Genomic DNA, 21226 nt, shown 5'->3' with positions numbered 1-21226 from the left:
ACTGACTTGCGAAACAGGATTTTTAGCGTAAGGTACAATGAAACATCGATTGCGCGGACCAGAAAAGAAAGTTTGATACATCGGGTTTTAGTTTTGTTGAGGGCTTTCACGAATCCCAGTAGGACCATTGAACTCATCAAAAAGAGAAAAGGTACGCAAGGAGATGCATTTATTACAATTATTGAAGAATATATCCTAAACACTTTTTCTCTTTTGTACATGTACTTCTCATTTGTTTGACATAAATAAATTTGTGAGAATATCTACAGATTTTACACATGTGTTGTTCAACTGTGCCGAACTCTAGTCTATCCACCTCTTCGTGTGAGCACACTTCAAGCAAAGCCTATATACGTTTAGTACTGTCTTGTCTATTCAGGTTTAATGTATTGGAACGATTTTTTTCTCATCGCTTCTAGGATTCACTCTCCTCCTTGGTCTCAGCAAAAAGCATAACGAATCGGACGGTCTTAACTCGGCTTCATTTGGTTTTTTTGTTGGTTAATTGCTAAGAAGTTATCTGAACGTACATAAATCTTGCGATTTTGAAATGGCGAGGTGAGAGCAATATTCTTTTTATGTTATGAATCAAATTATGATATTGGAAGTTAGAATCATTGATAGGAATATTCAACAACTTGTGGCATGGAAATGATTAAAAGGGAAGAACTCTTCTATGAATGAATATTATTTTTCTCAACTTGACTGAGTTGAAGCCCCGCATATAACGCTGCAATCTAATAGTTACAATGTCGACCTTCGTGCCAATTGAGACCGTCGAGTCGGACATGAACACAAAAATGTACATTCAGTTTAGGTTTTGTTTGGATGTCGGCAACCTTGTCAGTATTTTACACCCCGAGTGGGTGTTTAATCCGACAGCTTTTGTCCTTGGTAAAAGCCTAAATGCAAACAATGTAAAAATAAAAAAAAAACAACGAAAAGTTTGTTCGATTGATTGAAATTTCTAGAAAGAGTTCGCCTCGTGCAACTGGAAAATAAGGGAAGCGCAACGTTAAAGTAAGGTCAAAGACCACTTGATGCACGATTTTTGCTTCATGCATTGATTTCGAGGGCGTTATGTGCTTTTAATAGCCTTTCCTAAATTATTTTGTTCATAACCATTACATGATATTCACTCCATCAATTGTGCGTTCATTTAGCAGATGGTTATCATAGGCCTTCGTCACCAGTGAAGAAATAAGTAATTAAAGTTGCCGGGTTGGCGTGTACGAATTTAAGTTTGAACGGGTCTGGCTTCGCTTTGCGGGCCCAGAATGATCTTTTAAACGAAACTGGAACCAGGGGCGTTCTGCCATCCCATCCATTAGTCATCTGTTCCACTTGTCTCTTGAGCAGAGTTACCACATATTCTTGAGGGCAAAATTACCATTAGCTCATTCGTATTCGCAAACAATTTCAGTCAACCTTTACGCCGGGTTGTGTGGTGAGGTTTTTGTTCAAAGGAAAATGCAATTAAACACAAGGCACCTGTCTTGCACTTTTCTATCTCTTGTGTCCTTGTACTATGTGAGGAAATCTTGATACCACAGGTTCCTGGGGAAAGAAAATACGTTATGATACAACTGTTACAATTTTGGGGGAACCACTTTCTCCTAAATTATAACCAAAACTGCAAGTTATTAGATGAAAGCCCAATTTGTTATATCCAACAGGAAGTGTCCCTTTAAGTCTTAGCATTTCCTACCTATTTCTAACAATAAGGTTAACAACAACAACAATTTTATTTAGCTAAATGTGATGGTGGATGGTTTACCCCGAAAATAACAAGAAAAAGCTAATCGAGGCGAGGCAAGCCGAATACAAGAACACACCTATTAAAAGACTATACAAATAAGAAAAATAGAAAGAGTTTTTGGTTAAATGATACGAGCGCTCAAGCACACTTCTGCCCAGCTCAGACTGCATGTTGTCATCATGGTTAGTGTAAAGGGTGGCGCTATTTTTAGCTTAGGGTAAATGCAACAGTTTTTCCTTTTTAGCAGCATTTGGGGGACTCTTCACGTTTGTGACGTTAATTGTCCGTATTCCGAGACACGAGTGATGTCGAAGTTGGAAAAAAGAGTAAGGGGACTCGTAAGACTTGCCACAAGTCGACCTCACGAGAATCCCATGAGGAAATGTTTTGGCGAGCGAAGCGTGATTTCTCGGACGCGAAGCGAATGACCGAGCGACGAACTATCTACATGAGACGAAGGACTTTTCGAAAGGCTAGGAGACTCTTCGTGGGGTTTATTGAAATACGAGTGAATCTAATTACTTGAATTTCTAGGCAAATCTCAATAAAATCAAATCAAATCAAATCGTTTTACTGACACTGTTTTGGGAGAAATAAAAGGAGGAAAGCTCTACATATATAAACATACAATACATAGAATACTAGACTGTGACAACACAATTAAGAGATGATGAACTGTAACACGTGTACAGTACAGCTATCCCCACCTCAGGGGTTGCTATTTTCTGGTGAAAACCGACAGATGCCATTCTCTAGTTGAGCGCCAAGTATTTCTGAAATTGAGGGCGCTTTCCTTTTGTAAGAACTGGCCGGCCAGACTCGTCAGTTTTCAAAGGAAATGCAACAATTTGAAGGAACACTTGCATAATAATCCCTCACATTCTTTTGGAGGAGAATATATCATCCCTGAAGTGTGTTAATTTGATAGCGTTGTAGAGTTAATCCTTTCAAATGCCTGGTCTGGCCGGTCAGTTCTGTCAAATGGAAAGTGTTCTCCGATAGGCCCTTTTTAAATACTTGGTTCTAGGGTGTGCCTAACCCGGCAGTAACATGCCTACACACGTCTGGCAGTGATCAAGTTGGTTTTAAAAGGCGAAATTAATTCGATTGTTCCGCATGTAAAATATTATCGAGTTACCGGTTTGCGGTCAGAGCGGGTGGTGAACTCGGCGAAACTGTATGCACCCCAAACGCCTTGCCCAAAGGACCACACCAACTGATTTACGGTTATAATAGTGTTGTTGGTTCTTAAGTAATTTATGTTATAATATGTTCAATATAATTCTCTTAAATTTAAAGTTAGTAGTTAGTACAGAGAGTAATACCTTTTAAATATTGTTATTCATATTCCTGTTGCTCATATTATAATATGGCATCTACTCGATCAGTATAGGTAATCATACGATTTTGAGTTCAATTTGAAAATAATTTGCACGAGTGCGTTTTTCAAACGAGTTTCGAAATTGCAGGAGCCCGAATGAGGAATGCAATTTCAGCTTTTTGAAAAACACACGAAGTGCAAATTATTTCCAAATTGAACAAGAAAAGTGATATGATTACTGTTTGATAATGTACAAAATTGCAGAGGAAGTTCCAGTTCGGAAGTGATGCACTCGTATTCACGTTACCAAAACACACCAACAACTTTCACGCCACAAGTTTCACGCCATCACAACAAAATATTTGATTGGTTCTTACCAAACCCTATTGTTTAGTAGCCAATCAAAACCGAGAATTCTGTGAATAAATTGCACTGAATTAAGTATTTTTGAACTGAATTAACTCTTTTTTGCACTATGTTTACAAAGAACAGCACGTACTGTTGTTAGCCAATCAGAATCTAGTAATTTTGTCATGTATTTCATTAGTTTACCAACTATTTAGGAGTCCCAAACTCTACATACAGAACAAATATTTAGTAACTTATTGTTCTTTCTTCTCCTTAATACTTCTTCCCCTTTTTATTGTTACACAGGAATTGTAAATTATTGTGATTCTTTTCTATGTAACGCTACTGTATAAATTATCCTCACTTTTATGAACATAATATTATGTGAGTTAAATAAAAATTGACTTTGACTCCTATTAGTTCTGCATGACAATTTCACATCCTTTGAAACCAAGTCGAGCTACTCAGGAAATGGATAAACGGGTTTTAATAGTTTCTATAGAAACTTTGGTGCTCCGTCGGTGGGGAAGTTAAACACAGAAATCGGTTCATCAACTGAGTTGACATGCAGATTCTCCGGTTTGGAATTGAAAGTAACTTTGCAAAGTTACAGTTCGAAGACCCACAACCGGTGTACGGGTCGTTGAACTGTAACTTTGTTAAGCTACTTTCAATTCCAAACCGGATTAGCTACATATTGACTGATTATTGTACACCTGGTTGCCGTGTGAACTTTAACTTGTCTTGGTTGAAATGGTAAATTGACGGCTCCGGAAAGAATTTCAACAGCTGACGTTTCGAGCGGCGTCAGAGCGAATTTAACGCTGGAAACGTCAGCTTTCGAAGTTCTTTATGGCGGTCAATTTATCGTATCACCTCAGTTGATAATTTCCAAGTCGAACTACTGCTGTGCTACCTTAACCCATTTTGCGAACTGGAATGTTCAAAACGCCGAGCTAGTTTCCTGCTTGCGGTGAATTCAAGACTTGCATTTAGTTCGCTTAAAACAGGTGTAGGATTTGTGATGAATTTTTGGGACTCACCCTGGTTGAAGGGGATGAGCGATAAGCAAAGGAATTCTTGTTACCAGGACCCTAGAAAACAAAAAGAAAAGAATTACCGATTGGAAACAAAACGTCACTGTTCGGGCAGCTTAAAGAACTACTAAGTTCAATTAATTCCTAATTTGACGTTTAGAGCTCATAATTAACAAAATTAAACAAAATTACCTAAAATAGCGTGACCTAGCCCCTTTAAAAACTGGATCATTGGATAATGCAATTCGAGAGTTTTGATTGGCTAAGGCATCATGGGTTATGAGCCATTATACCATGATCTACAAACACGGCAAGCATATGCGTGATTTTTTGGGCCTTTTTATTTTTATTGTAGTCTAGTTTTCTATATTTTGGGGACGTTATTAATAAAAACAATTATTCCACTCGCGCTTGTTGGATATGAGATGATTATAGCCTACTCGTCATATCCAACGCGCGCTCATGGAATAATTGTTAATTATTAAACATCATATCGCAACGTCATTCTTTTGCTTCTTTTGCTATGCATGCGTTCTAATTAGTGCAGCTTTGGTGTTTTAGAAGCGAATCTTGTGTTATATGGATGCATCTCGGTCGAATAGTTGAAAAGGTTAGAAATGTAAGGTGAGTTATTGAAAACATCATGCATTAAGACTGATATTGATTTCAAGTGAAGCAAGCTTATTGGGAGACTACAAGAGGAGACAAAGAGAGAAATGGCGTGGGATCTGTAAGGAGCAAATTGTATTAAACGTGTAGCACGTTTTCTGCAAAACTACCTGCCTTGGTTTCGCAATAACTTTAGGGTAATCCGTCTAGACTTGATCTGGTGCCCCCGTCAAATACACCCTCCACTCTTGAGGCAAATTATCGCTTAATTGTTGGAACTACTACTACATGTATTCTCTTGGAAAAAGGAAAAAAGGTACTTGCCCCACACTGCCCGTTTTTGGGACGCGGACGGCAACGCGGAAGGTTGTTATCGAAATTAAAACGCTCAAGCCCGGGCGGGTCGCCGTCGAAAAAGGATCTTTTAAAAATGGACATTGTAAATTGCGAAAGGCGATATTTCTGAAAACGATGACATAGGAGCGCAACAAACGTTTGTGGATAGGTGAAAAATAGCCAGTCAGAGACTGGAAGTGGGTATTGCTTGTGTTGAGAAGAATTATAATCAAAACTGCCTTGCTGTTCATATATTTTTTTTGCGTGTTGGAAAAGAACAACATTCCTAATACGCTAAGTTATAGGGGAAAAGGTTACCGATTCAGTCATTTGTTCAACAACAATAGATAAATAAAAAATAGCCGCTCGAAAGAATGGGTTTCAGCCTTTGTAACCTAGTTGTGGTTTTTGACAGATCGACGTTCAATATTCTGTGAGAGTGAGACACCAAGAAAATATTGTTTTTGAAGATGATTCTGGTGATCGGAATTTTCGAGCACCGTGATTCTGCATTTGTCTTTTACTCAAGCGATAACTTGAACATCGACTTTTTCTGAGGCCCAGAAAGATGGTCGCCAAAAAATAAATAAATAAATAAAAATTTATATGATGAGACCCAGAAGGCCGAAACAGTACTGTCTGCAGTTAGTTATATATATTTTTTGGCGGTTACAAACAAAGGACCGAAATTTTTCTTTTGACGAGTGAACGGGAACGAAGGTACAGATTTTGTTACCCTGCTTTGTGTAAAACGCTTCGTGTAATTTGCGAAAAGAAACAAACGAAACGAAATGAGAATCTGTATTTTGCGAAATGAGAAAACCTGTAAATTGCGAATGAGCTAAAAATCTGTAATTACGTTGAAATGCAGCCGTTGTGAATCTGCAGTATTGTGAAATACTACGCTAAACCTGGCCCGAAACGAAATCGTTCAACGATAGAGTGAAAACACGTTGAAGATAATCCGGGGCATGTCCATTCATTGTCTTATACATCTTTAAGGCTTTCCGTTTCTTTCGCCGAATTGATAGCCTCTCCCAGGTTACGGGTGGTTAGGAGCTAGTTCGAGTTCGTACTCTAGTTGCACGATTCTGCAATTTTTGGTCTCAAATCGGTCTGCAATAATTGAAATATGGCACAATCAGAGCGTTATAAATTTGAATGGCAGTTTCTTTCAGAATAAAGGGTTGCACACGTTTAAGGGCACCTATAGCTGAAGATACTATGTCGCATATTACATCAATGTGTTTGCACCAAGTAAGTTGAGCATCTATGGTAACGCCCAAGGATTTCGTATGTTCAACCTTTTTGATGATTTGATCGTCAATTCTCATTTCAACGTCTTCAGTTTGGACAGATAACCTCTGCCTCGATCCAATAATCATTAGTTCAGTTTTGACAAGATTTAACCTAAGCTTGTCGGCTTTCAGCCAGCAGCTAAGGTTACTTAAATCAGGGATCAAGGCTTGTTTGAGTTCCGTTAACGTTTTAGCCGATCGTGTTATGTTTGTGTTATCAGCAAATAAGCTTGGCGCAGCGGCCCGCAAGCAGTTGGGGAGATCATTAATATAAATTAGAAATAGCAAAGAGAGAAGAGAAGCACACATAGTGCATTTTTAACCTTCCGACACACTCATCCGAAAAATTGGTTTTTGCCCTGAGCGGGACTCGAACCCACGTCTCCCTGATTACTAGTCGGGCATGCTAAGCCACTACACCATCAAGGCTACCGTGCTGGCAACGCAGCAGATTAATGAGGTGACTTAACAGAGTGGGGATCTATAGGACCCAACTTTTCTTCACTTCAGTGTGTATCCTGTGTACCCCAGTTATAGTACAACCCTGGGGTTATAGAGGCAAGGATACACACTCGAGTGAAGAAAAGTTGGGCCCTAGGGATCCCCACGCCGCTAAGTAACCTCATTAATCTGCTGCGTTGGTTTAGTGGCTTAGCATGCCCGACTAGTAATCAGGGAGACGTAGGTTCGAGTCCCGCTCCGGGCAAAAACCAATTTTTCGGCTGAGTGTGTTGAAAGGTTAAAAATGCACTGTGAGTGCTTCTCTTCGCTCGTCAGTTACACCTTTCATTGCCTCGAAATTTGTAACTTTCATTAGAAATAGCAAAGGACCCAATACACCGCCCTGCGGTACGCCGCACCTGAGATCGCGAGCAGTTGATAGCTTGCCGTTAACATCACATCTTTGGGTTCAGCCACTTAGGTAGGACAGGAACCACCTAAGGGCTGCCTGGTCAAAACCCAAGAATGACATTTTACGCAAGATGATCTCGTGATCAATGGTGTCGAATGCCTTAGTGAGGTTAATGAAAACGACGCCATTTAATAACGCATTGTCGATGTTAACTGACCAGTCATTTGTCGCTTCAAGAAAAGCAGAGGATGCGTCGGATCAAATCTAAATCCGGGTTTTTGAGATTCACCACTTTAGCGTTTTTTTGGGAAAGGGTTTGAAAACACTATTTTTGACAAGCGGTTTTTCATGCAAAAAGGATACACAACAGCTACCGGAGCTATCGTACATGACGGTTTAGTCCCAAAGTTTTTCTCGAGCCATGTTTACCGTACGATCGAAGACACGAAAACGTCAAAAATAGTTAGGTTTCCTGCAAATTTCAGACCAGAAATTACACTAAAAGTTTCTAGACAGCCTATAATGTTGTAGCACCTTTCCTACAGCTAAAAAGTAAACTGCAAAAATACCATCTGTAATCGATTTTTACCTTTATCGATCGCTAAGATATTTTTTCTTCTGGTGGCATTTTCATTGAAGAATTCCTTCAAAACAAGTTAACCGCTAATTTATTTTTTGGAAATTGCACGCAACTCTGGGTTTGTTTGTTTGCGTTGTCATGGCAAATAATCCTTTTTCGGATTTTGCGTTTTTTTTTTTTTACGGTGAAGAATCCATTGATCTGAGATCACAAATCCGTTTTTGGATTTTCCCAAAAAAACGCACCCTAATTTAGACTCGTTGGTTACTAAAATAGACTTATCACGTTCCTGATCTATGCACGCATTTCGGGCTATTTTCTTGCTACCACGTTCACTCCTCAGACATGATGACATTATGGCTATTGCATAATGCATTATGCAATAGCCACAAAATGGAGATTTTAAGCGTTTTCGTGTGTATAGGTGAAAACTTTACGAAAGCAACAGTGAGGATGAACAATATTTTACTTGGTTTTGCCAAGATTACAGCAGAAAATTACAAAAACGCGTCAGTGTGGATTGAGCCATGATCGTGATAAGAAGATATCAAATTTCATACAAATGTATCTGGAACGCGCTTACGTAATTCTAATAAAGCAAAAAGCATGACGCGAAAGGCGATACTTCGGAAAACTATGACATAAGAGCGTAGAAAACGTTTGTGAATAGGTGAAAAAGGATATTTTGAGTGTTTTAATTCGTCACGTGTGGAAGGTGAAAACGTTACGAAAGCACCAGTGACAATGAACGATATTTTGCTTGGTTTCGCCAAAATTACACAGAACATTTTGAAAACGCGTCAGTGTAGATTGAGCCTTGATCGTGATAGAGAATAAATGCAGTTCCATACATCCATGTATCTGAACTGTTCTTATGTAATTCTAAGTCACGGGTTCGGCTCTCACACTAGACGATTGTGCTCGCGCCGGCAGAAAAAATCGCCAGCGAATTTCGTCGCTCCGATTTTATACGCCGATTGCAGGGAATTTCCACTTTCCTTTTATTCCCTGGTGTCTCTTCTCTTTCATCTGTCCACCATGCTTCGCTGTTGTCCGCCATTTTTATGCAGTAAGGTCTCATTGGTTGAATCATTCAGGAATTCGCTGCGAGGGGCGTAAAAAATCGCTGGAGCGAGCACACTTCGTAAATTGCGGCGAATTTAATCGCCGGTATCTGACATGATAGATATCGGCGATTTTATGCCCCGATTGCCGCGGTAGCGATCGGCGGTGATTTACCGGGAACTAAAACACTCGTAGAATCAATACAACCCCTACATCCGGGAACCGAGTGGCGTAATTGGTCAACGACGTCGCGATTCCCGCCTTTTTTTCCCGCTATTTTTGTTTGTATCAATACCCAGTATTTGCATTTAAGCCTGCTTCTCAATCTCTTCCATGTATATTTATTGTCCATATAATAAAAAGAAAATTATACGTTACCTCGAAAATATGAATTTTATGTTTGAGTGGCGAGAACAATGTCTCACTCGTTCGCTACGCTCACTCATGATATATTCCTCTTGCCACTCAAACATTAAATTCATATCTTCTCGCCACCGTGTAATATCCTCTATATATTAAATTCAAAGTGACGGCAACCGGGAAATGTAAAAAAAGTGACATAGGACATGATTACTGATAAATTGTGTTTTTTCTCAACACATGAAATGAGCCACCCGTTCTTTTAACAGAGCATGATTGGTATAAGGTATCATTTCAAACAATTTAAGCTTGCTATAAATTTGAGGTCAAAACAATGAATCGAGAAAGTAGTTTCTGAATACCTTATAGTTGTGCGCTTGATTTGTCAGCCAGGACGACTGCATGTTGATAGCAGGTGTCTTCAGCCTTTCTGGTGTTTCAACCTAATTATACAATGAATTAATTGTTATATATCCGAGCAGCTTCGCTTACTTAATTAAAGGGAAAGTGTCACGCTGTTTTGGTCTTTGAATACTCTTAAAGACTAAAGAACGTTTTGGTATCAAGGGAGAACATAAAATAATGTTCCCTTTTTAGTTTACTTCTCTAATAATAATAATAATAATACCCTGGAGAAGGTGCAGCAAATCCTAGCTGGCTGCAGTGCACTGGCGCAGACATAGTACTTACAGGGAGTCAGGATGGCTTAGTGGTTATAAACCGCACCTCCCACCTCTGCGATCCAGGTTCAACTCTGGCTTCGATGTCGTATGTGGGCTGAGTTTCAGTCGATCTCAATCTGACTCCGAGGGTTTTTCTCCGGGTACTCCGGTTTTCCTCCCTCATGAAAATCGACTCTAGATCAGTAACATCCGGGCGGATACCCTCGTATAGGGATAAGCTCTGGTATCTCTCCCTTTCATTGTCTTGATTGAATAAAGTTGGTATTATTATTATTATAGAGACAACGCTCTTAAGATTCTATTCTTTGAAGTCCTAAGATCCCTTGATCTCGTCACTAAAGTTGAACCATGGTACTCACTAGCCACACCTAAGCCGATGTACGAGAATGAGCGCGCGATTCCCTTCTGGGAAGTTGCCTTGTATGCAGAAACGACGCAGGGTGAAAGGTAACAGGATCGATATTACCATCATCGACAAAACCAACAAGCAAGTTATAGTCATCGAAATGAGCTGCCCATGGTTGGAAAACAGAGAGGCAAAAGATATTGAGAAGACCACAAAGTACAGTCAGCTGCGATTAGAGCTCACAAACACACATATCCTGAATACAAGATCATTCAATACAACATCATTATGGACGTCCTCGGAGGTTCTTCAAAAGAGAGGTGGAGCAGAATATTAAAGATCTGGCCCCTGTTGTTCAAACAATGGATAGAGCTATTTGCAGGATAAATCACTATCCAGTGGATAAGTAATAGCGAAACCAATTGCGCTATCCAATGGATAGTGATTTATCCGGTGGATAGCGTTACCCACCTTTTCAACAACTGGAGCCTGGTGGTAGACAAGAATGAAACAATTACGCTATAGACGCAGAAGGGAATCCCGACAAGCTCGTTACATATTGCAAGGACATTTAAGCTGAGCGATTAGACTTTTTAAATGAATTTTAACACACTGAATATTGATTTTTCTAGACATCTATTATTTGAGCATTGTTTTATCATTGATATCTTGAGACATTTATACGGGTTTTTTAAAACTGCATAGTTACAATTCTTGCATGTCTTTCTTCCTATTTTTCGTATAGGTATTGCAATGGTTTTAAATGTAATAGCAGATTTTAGTCGATGCTGCGGTAGGTTACGGCTCCCCGCCCCGACAAAGCTATACTCCTTAATCTGGGTATTCAGAGGTTCACAGAGGTTCATTCAGCCATTACAACTTCTTCATTTCAGTGTCAACTGTATATTTAGCGTTGAGACACTAATTTGGGACACTGTACAGAAATCAAATGTAATCAAATCACCATTGCAGGGCGTCAAGTGACACTCAGAAAATAGGAAAATAGGAAAGACAGTGGCCAAAAAATAGGAATTTTCATCCCAAAATAGGTACAACATAGGAAACGTTCCTCAATTCTATCCTCTTCACAAAGCCATGCAACAACAGCTCTGTTCCACAACCAAGAGAAAATGAGGGGACAGAGAGGGAGGCTCCCGGTCCAGCCCTTGGGATATGTCATGTACATGAAAGTTTTTTTTAGACGAGCGGAAGTCTGTCTTCCGAGACGTCCGCATGCAGGCCAACCTCGGTCTGATGTTTGAAAGAAAATAAATATTCATCAGCCTTCCACGTGCGCCGCCATTGTCTCTTTTCACGAAGAACCTGTAAGCGAGGCAAGACTGCATGCGGACGTCTCGGAAGACAGACTTCCGCTCGTCTAAAAATAACTTTCGTGGACATGACATATCCCGGCCAACACCCTGAGCCTCCCTCTCTGTCCCCTCATTTTCTCTTGCCACAACCCAACGCCTTATTTAATATCTAACAGACAAGATGGCATGTATCCTTCACAGAAACAAGTGCTAAAACTTGGTACCAAGGGAAACTTGTCCTTCACCTTCCAAATTACATAACATACAGTACTTTCCAAGATATCTTTAATTTAAGTCTATAGTTGTTTGAAACTGAGAAAGCAAGAACAATTTTTTTACAAACAGTTAATATAACGTTAAAGTTCACAGTTTCCAAATGTCTTACAAACAATAAAAGCCAACAAAGACTATTCGTAAACAAAAAAAAAAAAAAAAATTCTAATGCTTAATATTTTTGGGCTCGTCTAGCAGACTGGGTAACCTTAGCTTTGCCCTTATTTTGCGCAGTGTTTGTCGTTGACGACATGGCCTTGTCCAACATTTAACGCAGTTTTTCAGTTAACAATGGCCTCTTTTGTCCTATTTTCTCTAAGTAGTTCAATGCATTCACTTCAGAAGCTGAATTACATTTTCTTATGTTCAACCGTTTATTCAATGCTACGGCATCTAAAATCACGTCTTGTCCCCTTTTGGTCGTAAGGGGAACACGTTAAGTATATCCGAACAATTATACGGTGTATAAACACGAGTTTGTTTGTAATGGCTACCACTCTAACAGCTATCAGAAAACGTATCAGGATGAAAAATATTTGAACGAGTGCTCTCCCACTGCGCCATCCTTGCACCCTTTGTACACAAATCAAATCACCTCATGTCAAATCGTAGGTTGCTTATTTTAGGAGAGAGGAAAACGGAGAAAACCAAGAGAAACACCTATAGGAGAAGAGTAGAGAACCAACAAACTCAATCCAAATGTGACACCAAGTCCGGAAATGGAATCCCGGCCACATCGGTGGGAGGCGAGTGCTCTCACCACTGCGCCAGCCTTGCTCCCCTTTTGTATCGAGGTTATTTATCTACTATTAGAAATATTGGTAACCGTAAAATACTTTTACTATTTACTTTTACTAAGTGTAAAGCGCTTAAAACTCCTTAGTACAAGCGCTATGGAAATGTTATGCTATGCTATACTATGTTGTTATGTTAGGTTCCTGAAGAATGGATGTCCACGATCAAGAAACAAAGCAATAGATCGGTAGGGAAACGGAAGTTCAGAGGGAAAATTCCCCAGGAAAGCAGCATAGCGGCGGACCGTACTGGCACTGATTTTTCCTACAGAACAATGCAGGATCGAAAGCCGACTGTCGTGATACAAGACGGTGGGCATAGCCAGACGAAACGTTGCAATTACAACTCACGTGACTACATCGTGGGACAAACAACTAGTATACTGAAATCATTATATTTTGTAAATGGTGACTTGGGGATACTCAGCAAAATTCCGAGTGTTCCTTTGCAGGAGTCGAACCTACGACCCTCCGATTTCTAGTTCGAATGCTCTACCACTGACTAGTTATGCTCTGACCACTGCTCTACCACTGACTCGGTGACACTCGGAATAAATCCGAGTGTTCTTTTGTAGGAGTCGAACCTACGACCCTCCGATTTCTAGTTCGGATGCTCTACCACTGACGAGATTGTTTTATTGTCGACGTTGACTCTCCGAGTGTTCCTTTCCAAGAGTCGAACCCGCCCAACGACCTCCTGATAACTAGTTCGAATGTTCCACCCCTGAGCAATGGGAGACTTTTAGGAGCCAGGCCATTACACAAGGTTCAGGTCACGATTATGAAAGGAACTTTAAGAAAGGAACTTTACTTAAGTATCTAATATTCTAGCGCTGGAGCACTAATTGGGAAGACTGTAAATTGAAATTAAAAAATCATCGCAAATTAAATCAACTTTTGGTTTTTGAGGAGAGAAGAAAACCAGAGTACCCAGAGAAAAACCTCTCGGTGCAGAGTAGAGAACCAACAAACTCAACCCACAAATGACGTCGAGTCTGGGAATTGAACCCGGGCCACATTTGTGGGAGGCGAGTGCTCTCAACACTGCGCCATCCCTGCACCCTCTGCTAGAACTGAAATTGTCGAAACGGTACATTCACGCCATTGAAATGGATGACTGAGATTATCAACCAAAGAGATTCCGAACTTACCCTGTAGACAGGGAGTGCTCTATAAACAGCTCCGGTATCAGGTGATCCAACGGTCGCGCTCTCTAAGTGAGAGTTGTAATGCTGAAATAAGCAAAAATAATTTATTGCGATGATATGAACTGACACACTGGCTTATTTTCGAGCGAGCAACACGATTACGTTGTGTGTTGATGGCTATTGCAGTATAGCCACAGACCACGTTGTGCATGATCTGCCGAAGAAGCATTCTACTGATTACCTTTGGTTTTGAAAGTGAATCAAAGAACTTCTTGTTGTCAGCCTTGGGTTTCTTCTCCCTTTGTGCCGAGTGACGAAACGGCAACCATCTGTAAAAATACAACATTTTCTTTCATTACTCGAAACCAGTTCAAATTTAGATTTACTATCCCAAGGCCAAAAACTGAATAATAGTGATACTTCTGATGATAATAATAATAATGATGATGACGATGAACGAGTGTCTAGTCTTCTAGCATACTGATAGGGGCACTAAATGGGAACATTGTAAATTGAAATCAACGCAAAGGGGGAAAGACGGGAGTACTCGGAGAAAACCCTCTCGGAACAGAGTAGAGAACCAACAAACTCAATCCACATTTGACGCCCAGTCTGGGAGTTGAACCCGGGCCACCTTGGTGGGATGAGAGTCACCGCTCTCATCACTGCGCCAGCCTTACACCCCGGTAATCCATTCTATCATGCCAAGCATCTTCAAAAAGTCAGTTAATGCACCTAAAACACGTGACAAATCCTCTTCCATTGCCCTCCCCTGAAGATGGGATCCCGCAGCAGTTTTTAAATTATAAACTTAGGTAAAAATGGAAGTTTTCGCTTTTCGTTGCGAATGTGAACCGTGAATCATCAGCAACAAAATACCTCGTGTCATCAAACATCAGCGGACAGTCAACACCGGCCTCGGTTGTTTTCTGCACCGCCTTCGAGGCCGCAACGTTCTTTACAGTTTTTATTGGAACCTAGAGAGAAAAAGGAACTCAATTTAGTTTAATTGAGTAAAGAACAACAATCACTGCCAATAACCGTGAACTGTAATCATGCAAGTAGATGACACCAGAAAACCAGTAACTCGGTGCCCTACTCTGTCAACAGTGAGTGGGTTCTGTAGCATACCAGTAAAGTCTTTACAGTAAGTAAAGCTAGAACATAATAGCCAAAGGCCAATACACTTCTGGCCCTCACTCAATTGTGAGAACGGGCCTACGGTTTATAGTCCTTTATCCGAGAAGACTTGAAAGCCTAACCATTTGCAGATGAAATTACAAGGCAGCACTTTCTCCTCACACGACCTCCCGCACAGTAATCCAATACTGATGCAATTGAACCAGCCGGTTCGCTCCCATCGTTAAAGGCCGAGACACTCTGGGCGATAAGTCGCCGCGACAATTCGCCTCGTGTGACACGGTTAATTTTGTGAAAATCATTGTCGCTGCGGCAGAATTTTGATCAGCAAGAATTCACACCGGTCTGTGGCGGACCATATGTAAGTAGCATAAATATGTTTTGGGCTCAACTCAGGCTCATTTTAGCCCGAGCCGTTGGGAGAGAGTTATAATTAAAATGCGCTCTGAGAACGGCTTAAAACATATTTATGCCCAAGAACGTAAACTGTATTACTATTATCATCACTTTGGAGGCCATTGAGAAAAAACTAAAAAAAAAAAGACAATAAAACAGTCTGAACAATTACGCGAGTGTTTACAAGTTGAATGGCTTTTATAATACACCATCAAGCGAAGCTGGCTAGAAGCTGCCATTTGAGTTTCAAAAATTGAAAGAGATGAAAGGAAAGTTCCATGAAGCTTATTTGTAAGTGTTGAAATTAATTGTACAATTGCACAATTTCATACTTTTCATTGGTTTATTACATTTTAGCCCGCCCAATTCTCCATTTTAGCCCACAAAATGCACCACAATGCCTGAAAAAGTGATAATAATTATGAATAAAAACATTCTTTGATAATAACAGAAAGTCCTCTAACTGTGAAGTAAAAGATACATTGGCTTTATTATCGAACTTGTACAAAGTTACCCAGATAGACAGTGTTCAAACCTCGGAGATATCGTAGGGTCGGACTGGCGTAGAAGGTACAGACTTTGCTGAAGGTAAGTGCCATAGACGAGGTTGACTAAAAAAGCCGATAAAATGGCCCGTGCTACGATACCACACCCTATAAAACAATATAAAGAAGAAAATCAAACATTGCAAATATAGAGGAGCAATAACTTGGAATGGTATATTAAGCGAGGAGCCAGTGACAAGCAACCTTAGCAAATTCAAGAGGATCCTTCGCAAGTTTGACTTAAGCAAAATAAACTCTGAACCTACCGGCGGTAGCATTGATCAAACACAAGGTCAACGACTACTTATAGAGCGAATTTCAATCGAGTGTCGTAAAACCAAAACCAAAGTAATTACTTTGACCAATCAAAAAGGAGGGAGACAATCCAGTAAACCAATCAAAACTCGAAGTAATTACACGTAGCCGACACAAAGCGCGGGAAAATGTGCACGCGCGAGCCACGATTGGTTTTGGTTTCACTTCTGATTGGTTGAAAAAGTGGCGCGAGAACTTTGAACCAATCACTGCGTGAAGTTAATCATAAACCAAAGCAATTCGCTAATTACTTTTGACACTCAATTGAAAACCGCTCTATTTCACTTTAATTCATGTTTTTATTGTACATAGAGGAGCTGTCCAGCAACTCACTGGACAATATATCATCCGATTATTCTAGTGATAAAGTTTGATTACATTAGCTGTAATCTATATTTTATGCCAAAAATGAAATTTTTAAACGTAAGCACACGACCCCACCAGCTCTACTGATACCTTCAGTCTTGAAATAAAGTTATTCATTCAAGAATCCTTGATGAAGTAAATTGTTCGGGTGGACGTAGCCCCGAACCAAACTGTTGTTAATGGCTTGAGGGTGCTCCCTCTTTTTCTTCAGTCATCTCTTAAAAGGTTTTGAGGCTATTTTCAATTGAACTGTGTTAAGCGTGAAGTCTTCGAATGCATCAGACTCGAATCGTCCAGCCCACAACTCTGGCAAGCACGACTGCGTTGCGCCGTTAATGTTGCAGGTTGGATCTTCGCTCTAAGTCATTTTCACATGGATTAAACTTGTCTTAATCTGAGTAAGAACGGGTTTAACCCATTATCCGTTACCTGACAGAACAATCCGTTGAGGCAGACACAATGACCTCTGAACTTTGCACGTGCTCAACTCCAACAATACGCGTGAGGTGACCCCGCCAACAAACCACTTGTTTAATTACATTCTAGAGTAAAGAATGGTATTGTTAACAAAGTGGACGACAAATGTTATATCCGGTTAATGAAATACAGGTATTATTCTTTCGATGGTGACTCGAGGATACTCGGAAAAATCAGAATGCTCCCTCGCACGAGTCGAATCTACACCCTTTCGATAATCCAGGCGTTTAAAACAGTGGATCGTATAAGCACTATCAATTATCGACCTGATTGCTCAGAAGAGACGGGGTGTTATTGAGCTATTGGTCTGTCGTAAGAAAATAGACCAATCCGAAACAAAAGGAATCATCTCGAGGCTCTGGAAAATAAACTCATACAAATCCTTATATTTAATCCCCAGAGCCTCGAGATGATGCCTTTTGTTTCGACCTGAATTTTAATATACCGAAATTGGCCGATTACCTTTGGTGCTGGAGATCATCACTACAACTGATTTTCTTTACTTGGGTGTTACCGTATTGAATATCAAGTATTCTTCTCAGAGTTAGCTCAATGACAGAGAAGAGGGGGGTGACAGGTGGGTTTGGAATGGAGGAGGGTTAAAGAGGTCGGGAGAGTAGGAGAAACGATTACCTTGGGCTCCCTCTTTGTCTCCTCCTTGCTGTGTACATGCTCATCTTCTTGATGATCTTTTCCGTCGCTGTTTTCAATGGGACGATGAAGAAGAAAGTTTCCTACATCCCATACTGTGATGTAACCCCCTTAAAAACACAGAATAAATACAGAATAAAATTCATCTCATATCCTCATTGTCTACACAACTTACGTCTACTATTCTATTCAACGTAAATGGGATATAGACTATCTAAATGAAAGACATATATATAAACTGCACAAAGTAGCACTTTGAAGATTTGTAAATCACCGCAGTTACGAAAGTTACTTAACCCTTTCATTCCTCGATCGAAACGTTTATTCTCCGAACTAGTTCGATAAAGTCCTTTGTTGGGTAGTCATGAGAATCTGGTGTTGTATCAAGACCACAGCCCTTGAGCTGATAATAATTTTCATTCTCAATACCTGTTTAACTGAAATTTCATTGAAATTGTGAAGAGAATTTACATACCGAATACCGATCACCCCTGGGAGTCGAAGGGATAAGAAAAGTTTTCAACTGTGATGATCAAAAAATCGTAATAAATACAAAAGGGATAGTGCGCTCTCGCTGTTGATCAACTACCCAATGACTTGTTGTTATTGTTCTTTTGTCTTTATGCTAATTAGACCTACAAGCCTCAATTTGGTCATAGTTAAGGCATGGAAACAGTTAAGAAATTCGACAAGTCGTTCTGTTTCATGTTTTTGTCTGTATTTTTGGCCTTGACCGTGCACAAAACACACCTTTTTTCGAGAAGATTACCAATCAAATCTTTCGATTAAATTATGCGCAACTAATTTGCGAACAAGTGTGAAGCGAAAACAAAAGATTGTGCACTGTCACGGTCAATTCAACATCGATTGCGACAACATTGTTCTTGCTTTTAAAGGTTTTAAGTTTTCGTAACCAGTCCCTCGGTTAACTATAATTTGGTTTACAAATTCTTTTGAATTTTCTCCATTGTAGCGAGGCTAGAAAGGCTTAAGACCCGTTTAAACGGTTACAAAATTTGACCAACATTCGTTTAACAAAATTTGAACGGATGTTGGGCAAATGCTGGACGCAAAAACAAAGTTTCGGCGGAGGCCTTTCAAACGGTTCCAACATAGCGCCAACAAAAGAACCAACACTTTCGCAAAATTTGATTGCGAGGACATAAGAACTAGAAACCAGTCTCTGTCTCGTCCATATTGACTTTCGCGGCCTGGTGTGAGTATGCTTGTGTTCTACAATTTATCAACAGAGTAACACCAGTCAACATTTTCGAGAACAAAGGGAAAGTTGAATCCATGTTGAATGAAAGCAAGAGAAAATGAGGGGACAGAGAAGGAAGCTCCCGGTCCAGCCCTTGGGATATGTCATGTCCACGAAATTTATTTTTAGACGAGTGGAAGTCTTCCGAGACGTCCGCATGCAGGTCAACCTGGGTCTGATGTTTGAAAGAAAAGAAAGGATTCCATGTAATGGCGGACGAAGTGGACTTCGCGTTTGTGCATGCGGACGTCTCGGAAGACAGACTTCCGCTAAAACAAAGACTTTCGCTCGTATAAAAATAACTTTCGTGGACATGACATATCCCGGCCAACGCCCTGAGCCTCCCTCTCTGTCCCCTCATTTTCTCTTGATGAAAGTTAAAACTATTTAAACTTGGTTCAACACGCTTTCAACAAGCTTTCAACATCTTTTACGCTTTCGACAATGTTGGACGACCTGTTCAAACACACTGAACATTTAGTTCAACGAAGTGTTGAATGCATATTGAAGCAAATGTTGAAACCCTTTAAACGGACCTTTATCAGTATTAACGCAAAAACATTTTTTTGAAAAAAGTCTATCTATCAGAGTTTCTCTTACTTGCATCTCCACTAATAACAAAATTGCAATCAGCATCAGTACACATGGAAGTGACTGCAGAGGCCTGTCTTCTGGTTACAGCTCGTACCTCAGACAAAAGGGCTCCCTGTAAAACACATGCCCACATTTCCAAGTTAAGTTTATTCGCAAATAACGTATTCTAATCCATACCGTATTAAACGAAGAAAAACCTTAGACCTCCTTTTCTTCGGGGATACCCCGAAAAACTGACAAAATTTGTCATGTCGAAACCATTCCTTCAAAAAAAAAACCCATAGAGTCATTTGGTGTCTTTGCCAGGAAATAAATTGGCCATAGATCTGAAGGGGCATTCGTTCGGCAATTTTCCAAGGAATCACGACCCCAAATATCGCCATTGTCTTTCATTGTTGATCTGAGGAACTATTTGATGATACGCGAAATGTACCTCTTCCTGACCGAGCTCGAGGTCCGTACTGTAAGTTAAGACCGAGATTTTTCGGTTTTTTTAGGGCAGAACGGGAAAAAACGAAAAGATCCGTAGCTTACAGTATGAACCGAGAAAACGAGGTCAGTAAGACAATTGCTATATCTCTGATGCAATCTGGCGCGCGCGAAAGGAAACTAGTTGAAGTCAAGGACAGTCCTATATACTATTGTCATTGCGCATACATTCTGCGCATCTCGAGATACTCGGGTTTCCTATCGGTGATGCTTGCTGATACAGGGATATTTTTGCGCAGTTTAAAACTATCCGGAGAAAGTAGATCTTAGTGAGTAATCTTGGTATCCAAAAAGAAAATTGCGGGTAACCTTGCATTTTTGAGAGATAATTAGGCTTCAATTTGAGAAAGAAAGCCATGCATTCTTTGTATTTTAAAGCTTGTTACAAATATTATTCATAAATTATCTTTGAAAAATGCGTGGTTACTCCCAATTATCTTTTTGGATTTCAATAACACTTGTTAAAATCAACATTTCCAGCATAATCGTAAACCGGGGCAAAAATATCTTTGAATTAGTAGACACCGTCCTTAACCGCCACAAATGATAGGCATGTGTAAAAATCTGAAAAATGAGTAAATCTAATTATATTTGAAATAGTTGCTTGCAAGATTCCAACAGCTTCACAAGTTTATTTCACGTAAACAACGTCTATCTGACAGATATGAAAATGGTCAATATTACATTACTAGTAATTTGTTAGCAAATTAGCAAATTAGCAAATGAGGCCAATCAAATGTGCCAATAGGATGTTGAAGCAAATGCGTGCAGCCGGCCCCAAGCGAGTAGCCTGCGGAGAGCAGACGCATTTTTCGGCTTTTGTTTCACCCGCCATTTTCTGGGCGGGTGAAACAAAAGCCGAAAAATGC

The 21226-nt window shown here is 40.1% G+C and overlaps 1 protein-coding gene across 1 annotated transcript in view; it reads right to left on the bottom strand.

The window, feature by feature from the left end:
* Positions 1–153: 153 nt before the first annotated feature.
* LOC137979537 (WD repeat-containing protein 64-like) overlaps positions 154–21226 on the bottom strand; it is a 53093-nt gene continuing 32020 nt past the window's right edge. The window contains exons 26-35 of the mRNA XM_068826807.1: positions 19875–19980; positions 17996–18123; positions 17315–17427; positions 16195–16312; positions 15003–15100; positions 14365–14452; positions 14127–14207; positions 9929–10009; positions 4472–4522; positions 154–1557 (exon numbers count right to left, since the gene is read on the bottom strand). Of these exons, the coding sequence (XP_068682908.1) occupies positions 1507–1557; positions 4472–4522; positions 9929–10009; positions 14127–14207; positions 14365–14452; positions 15003–15100; positions 16195–16312; positions 17315–17427; positions 17996–18123; positions 19875–19980 (915 nt within the window). The 3' untranslated portion in view covers positions 154–1506. The remainder of the gene's footprint in view (positions 1558–4471; positions 4523–9928; positions 10010–14126; positions 14208–14364; positions 14453–15002; positions 15101–16194; positions 16313–17314; positions 17428–17995; positions 18124–19874; positions 19981–21226) is intronic.

This window comes from Montipora foliosa, chromosome 12, assembly GCF_036669935.1.
Source record: "Montipora foliosa isolate CH-2021 chromosome 12, ASM3666993v2, whole genome shotgun sequence".
NCBI lineage: Eukaryota > Metazoa > Cnidaria > Anthozoa > Scleractinia > Acroporidae > Montipora > Montipora foliosa.
The sequence above is the reverse complement of the archived record's forward strand: the minus strand, read 5'-3'. Positions and strand labels throughout refer to the sequence as shown.